The sequence below is a fragment of the Ailuropoda melanoleuca genome, chromosome 15, assembly GCF_002007445.2.
Source record: "Ailuropoda melanoleuca isolate Jingjing chromosome 15, ASM200744v2, whole genome shotgun sequence".
Classification (NCBI taxonomy): domain Eukaryota; kingdom Metazoa; phylum Chordata; class Mammalia; order Carnivora; family Ursidae; genus Ailuropoda; species Ailuropoda melanoleuca.
In genome coordinates, this window is record NC_048232.1 from 44,631,850 (window position 1) to 44,650,309 (window position 18,460).

At 34.1% G+C, this 18,460-nt stretch overlaps 1 protein-coding gene across 2 annotated transcripts in view; it reads left to right on the top strand.

Moving 5' to 3' along the window:
- The window catches only part of RAB3IP (RAB3A interacting protein), a 44,320-nt gene that overhangs the window by 13,093 nt on the left and 12,767 nt on the right, over nt 1-18,460 (top strand). Inside the window, exons 2-4 of one of the 2 annotated variants that reach the window (XM_034643940.1) lie at nt 2,992-3,146; nt 9,344-9,619; nt 10,353-10,611. In XM_034643940.1, the coding sequence (XP_034499831.1) occupies nt 9,369-9,619; nt 10,353-10,611 (510 nt within the window). In that variant the 5' untranslated portion in view covers nt 2,992-3,146; nt 9,344-9,368. The remainder of the gene's footprint in view (nt 1-2,991; nt 3,147-9,343; nt 9,620-10,352; nt 10,612-18,460) is intronic. The other variant, XM_019802737.2, reaches the window with a different exon arrangement.

Here is an 18,460-nt window from a genome sequence, read left to right on the forward strand (position 1 = left end):
TCATGGTTAGAAAAAAGTGAAAAAGTAATCGTGATTTATCTCAGAATATCGGCAAAAGAAAATTAGATAGCTATAGCCATTAGCTGAGATTACTTAGATCAGAGGAAAAGAATGGAAAATTTTGAAATAGTTCAAGTTTGCGGGGGATTTGTGTCTTGTATTAAAAACGTGGTTGTAAACATAAGCATTAATGCAAGTCGATAGAATTCTACATATATGTATTGACAGTCTGGTATAAAGAAACTCTGCAAGGATGTGAAGTACCTTAGAAGCTTAAAAGAGCATACAGATGATGGCTTAGAACTAATTAAATAAGTGAATTGTAATTTGATGTGTCTAGATAATAGTATTGAGTATTTGTTTGGGAGCACCTGGTTGACAGATCAGGGTAAAATATAAAAAAAACAACCAAAATAAGTTCAGAAAACAATAAGTAAAAGTGCATTAATTTCCTGCTAGGAAGAGGGTTATATTTGAACTCTATACCTCAGGAAAAAAAAATGTTTTCCCTTTTCTTCACTTTTATTGTCAGATAAATAAGGATCTGTTCTGGGGTAAGACAGACCCCTTAGTATGCTCTTGTGATTTTCACTCTTGTGTATTCCTTCTTAGATTTTTAGAGAGAGCACACGTTTGTATTGTGCTTTGCAATCGATGCAACATTTTTACACTGACGGGTAAGCCATTTGATTTTGTCAGATAGAGGCAGGGGAGGTAATATCACCCATTATAGATGTTGAAACTGAGGCCCAGAGGAATTAAGTGACTTGTGCAAGTTTACACAGCTAGTTAATGACAAAACCTGAGCTAAAAAAGTTTTCTGAAACCACTTAGATAAAATGCTTAGGATTCCCCAAACTTTTTAAAAACTCAGTTTCTCTAGTGTTGTTATTCTCAAGGTACTTAACTATTTCAACTTTATTTTTGAAACAAAGGCAGCCTGGAATCACACTCTCTATCTACTCTTTCTGCTTTGCTATTCATTCTCTCTCTAAAGACTCTTACTGTTTATTTATCCAATCAATATACACCTCAGTGCTTACTGAATGATGCCATATATTCTTCCATATGCAAAATAAGGAGACTTACACTATTAAGAAAAAGAAACTTGGAAAACATTTTTTTATATTTCTGTTCTAAGGATTTGTAGTTAAATATAATATTAATAAACCAGTTTCTAAGTTCTGAGCATTTTCTGAAAATCCTTAAAGAATCTGCAGTGAGTAGCATCTCTAAATATGTCATGTTGTGCTTTTGCATCCTGTAGAATTAGTAAATGGAACTTAATTTGTGGTCTGTTTTAATAAGAGTGGGAAGATTGTGTAGCTTGATTGACCACCTGACTAATTTTTCCTTTCGGTTATTAATTGAATTTACACATCAACATAGAATGCTTCTTAAAATATAAATCTGATTTTTTTGGTTGTTGTTAATACCAAAATGTTTGGGAAGCCAACTTTAAAATTATAGTGATTGTTAATGAGAAAATGATTGATATATATAAATAACACATACATACTTTTTTGGGTTTTTTTATTATTATATAGTATTTGAATTAATTTGAAAGCTGTCAAATGGAGAATTTCAAATAAAATAAGTGGATGCAAAAAGGTGATGAACCTCAAAGTTCCTGTCATTTAGCCCAGGAGTCAGCAAGAAGGGTCAGTCCTGCCACATCTACTTCTGCCCTTCTTGTATTATTTTGAGCCAATTCCAGGCATTGTATATTTTCATCTGTAAATATTTCAGTATGTTTTTTTAAACAATGAAGGGCAGTTAGTTACAATACTGTTACAGACTTTTAAAAATTAACGATAATTCCTTAGTATCAAATGTCCACAGTTTTCACATAAGCATAAGACTACAATAAAAAAATCAAGATCCTGTTTAATTTTACTTATATGCTCCCCCCGCTCCTGCCAAGTTCTATAAGGCTGGAAAAAGTATTTTAAATCCCACATAGCAGGTGAATAGAGGAGGAAATGATATTAGCAAAGAGAATATAGGAGAAAAGAATAAAACACAAAGCTATAATGAATGCTCATTTCAGTAGCCGTGCATTAGAGAAACTTTAGTTTTGCTTTTCTGGAAGTAAGACAAGGGTTCAGAGATTAAACAGTACTCTGTTTAGAATGTTCACTCACTCATAGGTCATTGAGTGAGACCTGCCCTAGAGAGCCTCTATCTTGACCTACCCTTTATCTGAATCCTGCCTCTACCTGCCCCCCACCAGTCAGTTTTCCCTTTGAAGTGATTCTTGGATGTAGTGGAGTCAGGTGACAGAATCAGATACACCAGGGTTAGAGTCCTAGCTGTTATTTATTGACCATTTGGCCTGGACAAAATTAATTATTCTCTTTGAGCCTATTTCTTTTTCTGTAAAAAAAATCCATTCAAAGGGATGCTGTGAGGAATAAGTAGAATAATGTATATTATGTGTAAGTGTGTACGTCATATATACAGAACGTGTACGTATGTATAAATACAGACAACACTATTCTGAATGTTTTTCTTGTGTGTGTATATATATATGTATGCCTCCATCCCTTCCAGTCTCAAAGTATGACCTTGACATTAGGTGATAACCTTTATAACCTCTTGGCTGGACTGTTGCAATAACTCTTAACCAATTGCCTCTAGTCTCTTCTCTCTAAAGTCCTTATTGCCTTGGGAGTCATTTTTTTCTAATGACTACATCACAGTTATCTGCACTTGCTAAAATGTAGATCTGACCATCTCTTCAGGATTAACTACAAGCAGTATTTTCCATGTTAAGTGAAGCTTTAAATAATCTGTCACATATTTGCTTCTCCAGCCTGATTTTCTGTCACTCTGTCCTTTGTTAGTTTCATTCGTGCCAAACTGTTTTTCCTGACTGTCCTGTTACCGCCCTGCCTTGTCCACCTATTGGATTCCTACTCAGCATTTAGAATCTAACATATTTTTCTTCTCCTTGAAACATTTCCTTACCCCCCTCCCTTCTCCCCACAGCCCTCGGGGTAATCATTTAGTGGCTCACAACAGGCTGCGAGCCATCTCTTCAGTCCATTTTCATAGCGCCGTTCTTAGAACTTGGTGCCAGGATTTGCCCTGAGGAGATGAAGCTGGCGATCATTCTTCCATTCTATATAGAAGAAACACAACTGGTAAAAAATTTTATTAAATACACTAATACTGTATATGGATAAAATGTGTTTAATATGTTTTAAATGTTTATGGTTTTTAAGGAAGTGAATTAATTGTTGGAATTTGTAACACTTTAATTCATTACACACTGTTGAAATAGCAATCTAATTTTTAATGACAGAAGCTGTTTCTTCCAGAACTCGTGCTAAATTAAGAAGTCATTTGGGAATTAATAAAAGCATCTGGGCCTTCCTCCCTGCCTTCCATCCTCCAGCAGTCTGTCAATAAATTAAAAGAGGAAAATGATACATATGTAGACATCTATGTCTGTTATATACAGTGTGTATACATATGCAGTATTATATATAGGTGCTTGCTTTGTTGAGGAAGAACATTTAGAACAATAGGCTTAAAATTTTAGCAATATTTTTAAACCAAACAAAATACCATTTTTTTTCTCTTGGTTGATGATGATAATGTTTGTGCTGAGATAGTGTGACAGAATATTTGGCAAGTATTAGAAGATACCTTAGAGATCGTTGTACTTAGTATAACTAATTTTAATTGGTCAGTGGCAGCTATGGTACTAAGCCCTTGATGAGTATTGTCTGACTTAATTCTCAGACAACCTTATGAGATTGGTACAGTTATTAGCCCCATTTTTCAGGTGAGAAATTTAGACTTAGAGCTCTGAGGTCACATTGTTAGTAACTGGTCGAGCTAGGACTTGAGTCCAGTTCCAGAGTACAAGGTTTCTGGTGAGGTAACAAATACCGGGAATTCTTCCCTTTGGGAAGTCAGACCCTGGCCTTCCCTCTAACATACAGATCCACTCACCACCTTACAGTCAGGATCTTTAGGTCGAGTTCTGTCACTAAGTAGATGAAGATATTTGGGCTTGGAGAAGTTTAATGACCTGCCCAAGTTTCCATGTATAAGTTAGAGGTTGTTAAAACTAAAACCTTAGCTTTCTTCTTCAGGTACTGGTGTTTCTGCTCTGCTGTGATGCATATCACCTCCTGCCTTGGAAAGGATTTACTTTCCAAAGCGTGTGCTTGGAGGAATTGTAGTAAATACAGAATTAAGATTATTTAATTTTCAGATATTAAATTGATATGGAAAAAGATTAAGATTATGGCTTTAAAGTGATTTTTTTTCCCTGTAAGTAAATCCTTTGTTTCTCACTTGTTAAGTCAGTCAAAGGGGATGTGCTCTTTGTGGGAAAATGGATTTTATTTGTTCTTTTGGACTACTAATATAAATTGAGTTTCTTGTGTCATTTAAATTATGTACTCATATTCATTGTATCCAAGTGCTTCAGTTTTTAATTGAAAATATTGTATCAGCAATTCATCTTAATTTCTTGAGTTATCCTAAGGATGCCTTTTATTTTCAATTAGAAAATTCATATTAATTAGAAAAAAATTTTATGACATGTTATTAGGATTTCTCTAGGCATTCATTAAATAAGTTAATACATTCAAATGTATTTTTAGCAACAGTATCTGACACACACAGTTAACTTTCAGTAAATAATTGACTACTGTTTTTGCTATGATAACATTGACTTCTAGAAAGAGGAAATAACATGAAATACATACGGTGATCAGAAGTAAATTGTTTTGGTCAGCTTTTCCTTATGATTCAATGTCAGCTTTATTGCTTAGAATTCAGTAATAATAAAGCCAGGTAGGCTGCTTTGGTAATTCACCCATAAGAATTTAATGTGGTCAACTTTTTCATGCATTGGTAGTGATCCTTAACAGGTTTAGTTTACGAATTGGGATAATCTCCAAAAGAAATTAATTTTTTTAAATTACTCATTACTTGTTGCAAAGAATACTACTGCTTAAAAATAGCTTACTTTACTCATATAAAAACTTTGAATATGAAATAAATCTTAAAGCTTCCATATATTTTAAAGAGCAAAAAATTTTCAGATGAGTGTGATTGGTGGCTCATTACCAGCTAAGTTACATTTTATGGAAATTGCATATGCTTGAAAAAGGCACTGAATTTAATCTTAAAATAATCTTTTCAGAAGTGACTTGAATTTAAACAAGGATTAAATGTATCCTCCAGAATGAAAACATTGTTGGTGGAGGCATGGCCCAGAGGTGCTGTCCTAAGTGTTATGTGTGTTTCTTTTCATTCTCATCAGGAAATGTAGAAAACCCAGGCATAGGGGACGCTTGGGTGGCTCAGTTGGTTAAGCACCTGACTCTTGATTTCAGCTCAGGTTATGGTGTTGTGGTTGTGAGATTGAGCCCTGCATCAGACTCCACGCTGGGTGTGAAGCCTGCTTGGGATTCTTCCATTCCCTCTCCCCGTCTCTACCCCTGCTTGAGCATGCTCTCTCCCTCTCCAAACAAAACAAAACAACCCAGTCACACATTTCCATATGCGAGAACCTAGGCATAGGTTGACCCATTAATTTGACAGAAGCAGGATTCAGACCTGCCTCTGTTTGAGACTTGCATTTTGTGTTCATTAGTTTTGCTTCAGTTTATAGCATATTTGTATTCTCCATAAATACTTTGCTTTCATACTTTAGACATGCCGGAAAAGCCCTTCCAAGGGCTTTATCTTTCTCATTAGTTCCTACTTGTACCTGATTCTTTAATGTTACCAGTGTTCAAAATAATGGATTGACTCCCTAGCACCAATCAAAGGGGACCAGTGAGATTCTGTTTGTATTTTTAGTATCATCATGAATTCAACCATTTAAAAATATTTTTGTTTCAGTTCCTTACAGATACTATCTTTTTGATGTTCAGACTGTCCTATCTTTGGTTAGTGGGAATCCTTTTGATACCACTCCAGTAGTCTTTGATAGCTTTCTTGCTTCCTGGTGTAACAGGGTGTTCCAGGGTCTTTTTGTACGTTACTGCCCTTGGCCTGGAAATCAGCTATTTCTCTGAGGAGCCCTTGTTCTTTTTTTGTAGGAAATGGTATTATTACTCTGGGCACAAGGGGTACTTACTCATTGCTCCTGAGTTGGTTACCATTGTTATTACCACCTCCGTGGATAAACTAAGGAATTTTTTGTTTTAATGGAAATTTTTTTTTCTGATTGATTCATATTTAGAACTTCAGAGTTTTTACTTCTTTGATTTTATATTTATATTTCTTCTCATATGCTGAAAATCTTAATTCTGAATGACATTAACATAGTAACTTATTTCCTTAATGTTATAAATAATGGTTTTATAACAGCAGTATTAATAATATGATTACTGAAAATAGTGAAAAACTTCCTTCACATCCTTTTGTGTTTAGAATATATTTGGTAAGTGTACACGATTTTATGTTTTAAAACCACTTGCAGTAGCTCTTTTCTACGTTGTTAAGTTACTGTCTCGATACACAGATAAGTTTATTTGTTTTATTTTTAGGGATTCTTTTTTAAAATTTAGTATTATCACTTACATGGTTCCAAGCTCCAATTCAAATCTACAAGGCAAGGTCCATTTGGAAAAGTCTAGCTTTCATGCCTGTCTTCTCTTCCTGTTCTCTCCCAGTTCCTATAGATTCCCTGTTTCTATTAGTTTTCATTAGTTCTTGTTTATCCTTCCACTTCTAAAATATGAGTCTATATGCATACTAAGGCATCTGTATGTCATATATACACATACAATTATATATGTACATGGAAATAAATTTGTATTTTCTCCTTTTTCACGTAAAAAGGTAAAAGGTAGCTTCCTGTGCATAGTTATTTATCTTATTTTTTAATTTGTCAATATATCCTCAAGATCCCTTCATAGCAGTATGTAGATACTATTCATTTCTTTTCACAGCTGTATAGCATTTCATTATGAGCTTGTACATTAGCTCATTCAGTCGTTTGCTGTAACAAGACTGTAGTCGGTCTTTTGTTAATGTTGCTAGCATTATGCGTGTATCTGTTCTTTTTTATTTTGCCAGTTTGTCTTTGGGATAAAGCCCTGAAAGTGGGCATGTTGGTTTAATGAATATGTCATTTTGCCAGATATTGTCAAATTTTCCTCCGTAGGATCTATACCATTTTGCATTTCCAGAAATGCAAATGCTTTCATATTCTATGATTCAGTGAACTTATAATGTGTAAAGATGTGAATTTAAAGTATATGGGATTGATGAAAGGAAGTATCAAATAGTTACTGATAAAATGTCAGAGTTTAATGAAAACCTCTTCTACTTGAAAGTGAATTGATTAGTAAACTATATTCAAGTGAAAATGAAGTTTTCAGGATTAGATGGTTGGTGTATGTGTGTATAATGAATAAGGAATGGAAAATATTCTTTTGGATGAAAAATAATAAATTGAGTATTAAACACTTTAAATTCCTTGTCAATATGATCTTTCATTTGGCAAGTGAATATTTTGGGTGACAAAACAAAAATTAGTTTCATTTTGAGGACTCAAACTGTTTGCTACAACAAAGAAAATGTTGATTGGTTTTGAAATTTGGCAGTTGCAGATTTAATAGTTATAGTTTTCATTGTCCATATATGTCCTTGAAAGTGTGTGACATGTTGTAATTGTACTTTTGAAAGAGTGTACATATTGGGTCACCTCTCTTCTTTCCCAACTTTACTGCAGGCTTTCTGTTCTCTACCTGTCTTATTTTAAACACTTTCTATTAAGGATATGAAAAAGTAGAATTTTTCAGTTTAATGAATGAAATTTTTTGTGTTATGAAGAAATTAGGTGCTACATTGGTGCTTGTGTTTGGGAATTTGGGGAAGTTCTGGGAGGGTGTCACTCATAATTATCACATTTTTGTAGGAAGGAAAAAATTGGGAAGAAAAGTTGAGTTCAGATCATAGAAAACTTGATTTTCAGGCTAAGTTTGGACTTTTTTCTGTAGACACTGGAAAATCAAAGCATTTATAAGATTTACATTCTTCACGTGAAAAATTGGAGTGGTACACTTCTTAGTTTTAATGTAACCTTTGTGATGTAATTGAGTAGTTATGAAATACTTTTTCCTTATGGAGAAACTGAAGTGTCCCTGCTATTGTTAATGGCTGACTATGGTAACAAATGTTTATCGAGGCCATACTGCGTGCCAATTACACAGCACACTACTAAGTACTTTTTTTGGATTGTCTGTCTTAATCCTTACAGCACCCTGGAGAATGGAGAGAATGTTGTCATTCCCATTCTTACCCCATCACAGGAGAAATTTAAGGGTTAGAGAAAGACAACACATTATCCTAGATTGGATCCTGGACCTATAAATAAGACCATTATTGAGACAACCAGTGAAATTTGACTGGGGCCTGTTGATTGGATGGTCATATCCATTAGTGTTAACTTCCTGATTTTGATGGTTTTGTGGTTAGACAAGAAAATGTCCTTGTACTTAAGATATATATATTGAGATACTGAGCAATAATGGGCAACATGCCTGAAAAACCTATTCTCAGATGGTCCAAAATGTTAACAGTTTCATAATCTGGGTGAAAGGTATATAAAAACTCTGCAACTCTTACCTAAATTTGAAATTATCAGTTGATCCTTGATCAACATGAGTTTGAACTATACGGGTCCACTTATATGTGGATTTTTTGAATAAATACAATACAGTACTGTAAATGTATTTTCCTTACGATTTTCTTAATATTTTCTCTAGCTGTATTGTAAGAATACAAGAATATTATATATATTATATACATATAATACAAAAATACATGTTAGTTGACTGTTTATGTTATTGGTAAGGTTTCTGGTCAGCAGGAGGCTAACAGTAGTTAAGATTTTGGGGAGTCAAAAATTGTACATGGATTTTCAACTGTGTAGGATTTGGTGCCCCAACTGCTGTGTTGTTCAAGTGTCAACTATACAGTGTAATGTATGTATTTCATTCTAAGCATGTGTGTATTTGTACGTATCTTTACCGCCTCTCTTACTTACTCTAACCAATGTCGTATCATGGAAAAGTTAAAAATATTAAGCAAATTTTTATTTCTTCTTCATTGTACTTTATTTACTCAGTTTAACAGCATTAGCTATAACTTTCAAGTTTATTTCAAGTCAGATTTTTGCCTTTTGCAATATTTATACTCTGAGGTCATGTAATAAATGTTAAATGATTATGGTATTTTTTCCTTTGCTCTTTTAAGTTTATATTTTATAATGGACTGTTAACCATGTTTTATAAGTTGTACATCTTAATTAAATTTTAAATGTCACTATCAAAATAACTGCCTGCTTTTTGTTTTAACATAGGTTATCTTATGATGAGGCTTTTGCTATGGCTAATGACCCCTTGGAAGGCTTCCATGAAGTAAACCTTGCTTCACCTACTTCTCCAGACCTTCTTGGTGTGTATGAATCAGGAACTCAAGAGCAGACTACCTCACCAAGTGTCATCTATCGGCCACATCCTTCAGCTCTGTGCTCTGCCCCTATTCAGGCTAATGCCTTAGATGCTTCCGACCTTCCCACACAACCTGTGTATTCATCCCCCAGACGTTTAAATTGTGCAGAAATATCTAGTATCAGGTAGGAGATCATCAAGATCCTTATTTTGGAGTATCATGTTAAACAAATGGACAGTTTTGCTTGGTTGCCTTAAGTTTTAATATTTTAGAAAATTTGAATAAGCTTGTCCACAAGGAGGAGCAATACGTGTTAATGTTCAAGAGCAGGGGTCAGCAAACTTTTTATGTAAAGGGCCAGGCTGTAAATATTTTAGGCTTTGCCAGCCATACAGCCTCTGTTGCAGCTGTTCAGCTCTGCTGTTAAAGTCTGAAAGTAGCCAAAGATGGTACATAAATGAATAAACTCCAATATAACTTTATGTATGGACACTGAATTTTGAGTTTTATATAAATTTCCTGTGCCACAAAATATTATATCGATTTTTTTTAACCCTTTGAGAATGTAAAAATAAATCTTGGCTTATGAACCTTGCAAAACAGGTAGCAGGCTGGATTTAGTCTGCATTTAGTTTGCTGACCCCTGTTCTAGAGTAGCACTATTAAATAGAACTTTCTGTGATGATGAAAAGGTGATAGTCATTGGCTGCTTGTGGCTGCTAGACTTGAAATGTGTTAGCTTTAGCTTTGACTGATTTTAATTTTTAATTAATAATTTATAAGTTAATTTAATTTTTAAATTAATGCTATTAATTAAATATAGCAGGTATCACATTGGATAGTGCAGTTCTAGACCTTTGTGTTTATGCCAGTTCTTTGTGAGCATATGCTGATGTTTTCTGAACTGTCCTTTACAGCGTCCATGTTACAGATCCAGCGCCTTGTTCTACCTCTGGAGTCACAGCTGGGATAACAAAATTAACTACGAGAAAGGACAACTGTAATGCAGAGAGGGAGTTTTTACAGGGTGCTACTATAACAGAGGCTTGTGATGGCAGTGATGATATTTTTGGGTTGAGTACTGATAGTCTGTCCCGTTTACGAAGCCCATCTGTTTTGGAAGTCAGAGAAAAGGGCTATGAAAGATTAAAAGAAGAACTTGCAAAAGCTCAGAGGGTAAGCAAAACAGATGCTATATTTTTCCGTGTTTTGTATTTGAAATTAACATGTATTCATGATGTGGGGCAACTCAAATGAAATCATTGCAGTTCTACATTTACCTTCCCATATGCACAGCCTCAGCTCCTGTTGGGCAGCATCTAGGCATCTGGGAAGTTAGTGGAGTAGTAAAGAAGCTCATCTGAGAGTACTCACTGGAAAAATGAGAATCTGAAACTCTTTTTGTGTTGCCTACATTTCCTGCTCCCTGTCTTACGTTATCATCAATGCAGATTTCGTGGGTTATGTTCCATGGGTGGGTTTTCCCCTTCTTGTATGTGGTTGACTTTATGGTCCTTCACTTGGAGTCATTTAGGTCCAAGTCATTTTGTTTTGAGGATTTGTTTAGTAATAATTACCTTTGCCATTCAGCTGGGCTTGAATATTTTCTGTATCTTACCTTGGAGAGTTTTCTTTTCTTGGTAATTTGTTGTATTTCCCATTTGGTCATTTTTAAAGTTTCTGTTGTCTATTCCCAAATTTGTGGCTATGTCTTACTCTTTTTCTGTGACTGTAATTACATTTCAGAGGGAAATTTATAGCACCAAGTATTTATAATTAGAAGGAAAAGTCTTAAATCAGCAGTCTAAGCTCTTACTTGAAGAACTCAGGAAAAAATAGCAAAATCAGAGCAAGCAGAAGGAAGGAAGTAATAAAGAGCAGAAATTAATGAAATTGACAATTGGAAAGTCTAGAGAAGATGAATGAAACAAAGTGCTGATTCTTTAAAAGAAATCAACAAAACTGACACATCTAAGAAGACTGACAAAAAAAGACGAATTATCAATAGCAGGAATGAAACAGGATGTCACTGCAGATGCTGCAGATGTCAGAAATACAGTAAAGGAATAATATGAACTAAAATGTAAATTTGTCAGTGGACCAGTTCACATTAGAAACTTGATAAGATAGGACATTTTATATGTGTAATTTTTAGCATGTTATGACAGTTCACAAACATACATTCCCACCTCTTTGCTACCAGACTTCTCTCTTAAGAGTTTAACACTGATTTTTGTATCCCTGGTGCTTAGCATAATACAATACAATGCCTGGAATATATGTCTTCTTATTCATGCTCCAGTGAATGGTTGATAACTAAATAGCCATGCAGGCATATTAAAACATTTTTGGTTAAATATATTTTATCAAAGAAAAATCAATAGCCTTTTTTATCTTTTTCCAAAGGGAAGGGGTTGCTGAGAGGTTATTGTATTTGGCTTCTGTCATCTGGATCAGACTTTGTTGTTTTAATATACAGTATTAAGTGAAATTACTGTTTATATAGAGGTAAACTAATGAGAATACATTGATGGTTCCTTATTGATCAGAACAGATTGCTAATTTCTTAGCTCAAGTTGGAATTTCTTTTGAAATCTTTAATTTGCTGTATTTAGAGCTCCTTTTGAGGTAATTGAAATAATAATGATGTGAACACATATATATGGTGAATTTTGAAGAGTACAAGATAGTATTAATACTTAGAGCTCAGGCTTGAGAATACCTCTTGAATATGAAAATATTTCTTGAATTGTAGCAACTTGTGAATCAAAATTATGTCTATAGCCGTTCTCTTTATTCTGGTTATTGTTTTAAGAGAGACCAGATAGTTACCATTTTTTTATTCTTGTACATTTAACCTATTTTGGTCTTCCTATATAAAGTTAGTTTCTTGCAGGTGATATATGATTAGGTTTTGGTTTTTTTTTTTATCCTTTCTAGTAATCCCTACCTTTTAATTGGTATATTTAGACCATTTACATTTAATGTGTTATGGGTATGGTTTCGTTTAAATCTGCCATTGTACTGTTTTGTTTTCTGTTTATTACATCTATTCCTTTTTCTTCTTTTTCCTTTTATGCCTTCTTTTGGATTAATTCCACATTTTTTTTTTTTATGATTTCATCTTAGCTCCTTTGGCTGATTAGCTATATATCTTTGTTGTACTAATTCAGTGATTGCTTTAGGGTTTATGGTATACGTATTTAACTTATTCCTGTCTATCTTCTGGTAATGTTTTACTACCTCACATATAACGTAAGAACCTTACAAAAGTGTACTTCTATCTGTAGTCTTTGTGGTACAGTTGTCATGTATTTCACTTGTTCGTATGTTTAAACTCTACAATGCATTGTTACTGTTTTTGCTTGAACAATTGATTATCTTTTAAAGAGATTTAGATGATAAGAAAATAATCTATGTATTTACCCATATAGCTGCCATTTCCATTGCTCTTCATTTCTTCATGTGAATCCTGATTTCCATCTGATAATCATTTTTCTTCTACCAGGAGGACATCATTTAACATTTTTGTTGTGTATGTTTGCTGGTGATAAATTATTTTTAGTTGTTATGTACCTGAAAAGGTGTCTTTTCCTCACCTTTGTTTTTGAAAGATATTTTCACTTGGTAAAGAATTTTAGGTTGATAGTTTTTCCTTTTAGTACTTTAAAGATGTTGCTCCAGTGTCTTCTAGCTAGCATTGTTTCTCACAAGAAGTGAGGTGTTATCCTTTGTTCCTCTGCATGTGATGTAAGATTCCTCTTTAGCCCTGGCTGTTAGCAGTTTGATTATGGTGTACCTTGGTGTAGTTTTCTTCATGTTTCTTGTGCTTGGGATTGGTTGAGTTTCTTGAATCTGTAGTTTGTTAATTTTCATTGGATTTGGGAAATTTAGGCTATTACTTCTTTAAAAACTTTTACATGCCTCCCCTATCTCTTTTCTCCTTCCAGACTCCTATTACACATTCAGTAGGCTGCTTCAAGTTGTCCCACAGCTCACTGGTGTTCTGTTCATTTATGTTATAATCTTTTTTTTTTCTCTCTCTCTTTGTGTTTCCTTGTGGATAGTTTCTGTTGCTGTCTCTTTCTTCAGTGTCACTCCTCCTTTCTTCTGCAAATTTAATCTGTAAATCCTATGCAGTGTATTTTTTATCTCAGACATTGTGGTTTTTGTCTCTGAAAGTTTGATTTGGGTCTTTTTAATATTTTTTTGCTCTTTTTAATAACTTCAGTCTTTAGCTTCTCAAGACATAAGAAATTCAGTTTAATAAGTGTTTTAATCCTTGTCTAATAATGCTTTCGTCTTTTTGGGTGATAAGTTGGGCCAAATCGTAGGGCTCATCTAATTTGTTTCCCATATTTGGAGGATCACTGTCTGCTGCCAGGTGCCTAGTGTCTTAAAAATTGTTTTATGTATTTTCTTTCCAGTTTTTTAGTTGTGTCAGATGGGGTTGTAAATATGATCCCTGTTATTCTATCTTGATTGGGAGTCAAAGTTCTGTTTCTGTTTATGTTATTTATTCTGCACCGTCCCAGTAACCCTAACACAAAAACATGCACTTATACACATGCTCCAATAATTTTGAGCTTCATAAGGATAGGGATTGCAAGTGTTTGTTGCTCAAGATTATGTTTTGAACACATAATGGGTTCTCAATACATTTTGTTGATTGAATGAATATATACGTGTGTACAGTTACATTATTGTAGAATAGACACACATATTAGTTAGGGATATGCTAGCTGCTTGTAAGCAACCCCTAAATTTTAGTGACTTAACCTAAAAGAAGTTAATTTTTATTTATTGAGCATTCTGCAGCAGATGCACATAGTTGGTATGTGGTTCTTTATGAAATAATTCAGGGATCTGTGTTTCTTCTGTCTTGGATCTTTGTAGTCTTTTCGAATTTTATTGTTATCTGTATCTAACCAATGAGATGAAGGGAAAAGAAAGCTTGAGAAGGCACACCTGTTTCTAAGAAGCCTTGGCTTAGAAGTGACATATAACTTTTGTTCACATTCCATTGGTGCAAACCAGTTTTCTGCTGATACTTAGATGTGTGGTGGCTGGGAAATGTAGTCCCTGGCTGGGCAATCACTCCCCAGCTACAAATCCATACTGTGTATAGGGGGAATACCCTCGTGATCGAGGTGCAGGGATGCCAGAGATGATGTAGTTCTTCACTTATTTGGCCTTCCATAGGTCGGTGCCTAAGACCAGTTTTTATGGACTTCTGAGGTGGAAGTTGGTCTTTAGTTTACCTTTATCAAAATGTTGCTTCCTGGACTCTACCCCAGATTCTGCTGAAATAAAATTATTGTGTTGAGGCTTGAGGATATGCATTTTTAATAAACTCCCTTTTGATTCTTACATTTGCTAAGTGTGATACCTACTGGTATAATGTGTTACTTCCAATTTTTAATTATTTTTCTTTAAAAGAGAATGAAATAACTTGGAAAATAAAAATTTAGTGGAATAGCTTGCAGCCCAGATAAAGTCACTCAGAAACGCATACCTGTGTCAAATTCACATTCAGCATGGTCCTACCAACTGTGGCCATGGATGTTCATAAACATGTACTATGTTCTTTCATAAACAGATAAGTTCTCTGTCCTAGTACTGACAGCATTGTACAAGGCCTCATGGGGGCAAAAATAAATTAGATTTGACCCTGTCTTTAGGTGTTTACTAGTTGGGGAGAAAAGACATGTATACATGGTCATGTTTCACTGATTCTGAATTGTACATTTTTTTCCCATATTAACCATCATGACACTCATCTTTGCCTACTTGTGTGTGAACTTGGTCGTGGTTGTTCATGTTGTGATTAATTCAGTTGAATTATGTGATTTGGGTTCTGTATTTGTTGGTCTTAATTACTGACTTAAATATCTTCAAAATGACCTCACTATGATAGGACATTGAAACAGAAAGGTATATAAAAAAAAGTCTCTGTCAGCTTAAAAGAGTTCTTACTATAAATGTAAAATGAAAATTCTAAGTGAAAAAAAAATATCGTAGTTTCATTGACAGCATTTTTTTTTATTCTTGATACATAAGATGTTTATTTTAAAGACCAGTCTTAAGTTTGATAGAACATACTTGATCAGAGTCCTGATGTTCTGTGTTTTGAGTATCTCTAAAATTTTTTTTCTCCAGTACAACCATTCTAAATTTGTATCTCTTGCCTAAAATACAGCAGTAATCAGTGAGCTATTTTTCTTGTCTCTAGCCTTTTTTTTTTGTATTTTAAACCTCAGCAACCTCACCATACTTCCAAGTAACAATTTTGAATTGCAAATCTGATTGTTGCTATCCTGTTTAAAAATCTTTCAGTGACTTCCCATGGCCCTGATTTCCAAGTCAATGCTTTTTAGGATGGGGCATACACTTAATTTTCTGGCATTATCTTTTTGTGGTGTTCATCCCTTCTCGTCTTTGGCTACCATAAAACATACTCTTTCATTCCTTCTTCTACATTTGGCAAACTCCTGCTTTTTCTGGTGTGTATACATCACTACTATAGCCCTTATCAAATTGCCCTGTGAATCTGTTTAAAGATTTGCTACCCTCAACAGGGTATTTGTGAAAATCATTAACGGGGTCTCACTTCTTTTCTGTGTCTCCAGCACCTAGATGAATGCCTGATGCTAACAAAAAATTAGCATTCAGTCAACACAAAATTAATGTTTGTTGAAGGAATGAATTTTCAATAATTATATTACAATATAGTATATGTATATGTGTATATATACATATATACAGTGTATGTATATGTATACATATAGGATATTTATAGTTATACAATATAAGATTCTGATCATGAAAAGTAGAAATTCTAAAAAATATTCACATGAAATATGATTTTGACTTCATATAGGTAGATTGAGGATAGATCTCAAAGCATAGAGAGAAAATAGTCAGACATTTATGGGGAAGAGATTAGACCAGATGGATGGGCTCAGGCTGGGGAGTGAAATGAGTGAATCAGATCAGTTTAACTCTAGCTTTGGTGTATGGATCAAGGGAGAAAACTCTGAAAAGGGAAATTGAACACATGTGGAGGGCTTTTAGTATTAGGGTGAGGTTTATACCACTTTGGTACATGGTAGGGAGCTATTCAAGAATTTTCCCCTCATGAATGACATATGTATTGCTCTAACCGATTGCAAATTTCTCAAGGAGCAGTATCTTACTTGGTTTTGTAGCTTGAGGATTACTATAGTGACCACCTAGTAGGAAATGTTGATTGAATTGACTTAGTTTTCATGCGTAATTACAAAATAGTGAAATTTTGGAGTTTGAAAGAACTTGGCATTAAATTTATGCTGTTATAGATTTATAGATTAACTCTGGGAGAATTGGCATCTTTATGATGTCTTTCTACTCAAGAACATGGTATGTCCTTCTTCCTGTTTGTTTAGGCCTACCTTTGTGTTTCTGTATTTGTCAGTATTTTAAAGTTTTCATTTTGCATTGTGGTCTTCAGCATTGTGAAGATTTTTTGTTTTCAATGATTTTTGTCCTGTATTCTGTCTAGTCTGATACCAAGATTCAGATTCCTATTTTATTTTTATTTGTATTATACTTTTTAGTAGACTTCTGCCCATTCTTTTAATCTGTCTGAATCACTTTGTTTTAGGTATGTCTCTTATCTAGAGCATAGAGATGGATTTTGCTTTTTTAAGCCAATCTGAAAATCATTTTCTTTTTAATTTGGTGAGTTACATGTACGCATATTTATTGATAAACATGCTCCGTTTGGGCTTGTTTCTGTCACATAGCTTTCAGATGTCTACTGTGTGTGTATACAAATCTTTTCCTATGTGCTCTCTTTTCTTTGTGTCCTCCTCCTCTTTGGTACCTTGGAAGGTTTGATTTCCATTCTAGTTGTTACCTTTCTTTAATTCAAGATATAAATCTAGATACCTATATCTTAGCCTTTCTTTAGATACTGCCTTTGTGCCCTCCCATAAGCAATACTAAACTTATCTAGTTACTGTTTTTCTCTTATATCATTTGATTTTAGTCAGACTATTATCTCAGTGTTAATCTCTATGCTCTTAGATACATTTAGGTTTATACTAGTTGAGTTGTGTGCCTCAAGTTACAGCCCTTTACCTCCCATTAATATTTAAGAAATTTGTGAATTTAATTTCATCTTTCTCTTATATTTTGTGTGTGTATTATTTTTATATTCCTAAAGCTTATAACATTTAAATAACTGTTTTGTCAGCTTTATCCCTTATAAAAAAAATGGACTTTATTTTTTAGAGCAGTTTTAAATTCACAGTAAAATTGTGAGGGTGGTACAGAGTTCCTGTTAACTCTTGTCCCCACACTTGCACAGCCCCTCAACATTATGAATGGTACATTTATTATAATCGATGACCCTAGATTGGCATATCATTATCCCCCAGAGTCCAGAGTTTATATTAGGATTCCCTTTGTTGTATGTTCTATTGATTTTGACAAGTGTATAATGACATGTATCAACCATAGTAGTATTGTACAGAATAGTTTCACTGCCCTAAAAATCCTCTATACTCTATTTATTCCTCCCCACCCACTAAATGCAACAACCATTGATCTTTTTAGGGTCTCCGTACTTTTACCTTCCCCAGAATGTCATATAGTTGGAATCATACAGGATGTTGCCTTTTCAGATTGGATTCTTTTATTTAATAATATGCATTTATTTTCCTCCATGTCTTTTCGTGACTTGGTAACTTATTTCCTTTTAATACGGAGTAATACTTCATTATCTGGATGTACCAGAGTTTGTTTATTCACGTGCTGAAGGACGTTTTGGTTGTTTCCAGGTTTTGGCAGTTATGAACGTATGAACATCTGTGTGCAGGTTCTTGTGTAGATGTGTTTTCAGCTCCTTTGGGTAAGTACTAAGGAGTGAGATTGCTGAATCGTATGGTTAAGAGTAGGTTTAGTTTGGCTAGAAAATGGCCAAACTGTCTTTTAAAATAGCTGTGCCATTTTGCATTCCCAGGAGCAATGTATGAGAGTGCCT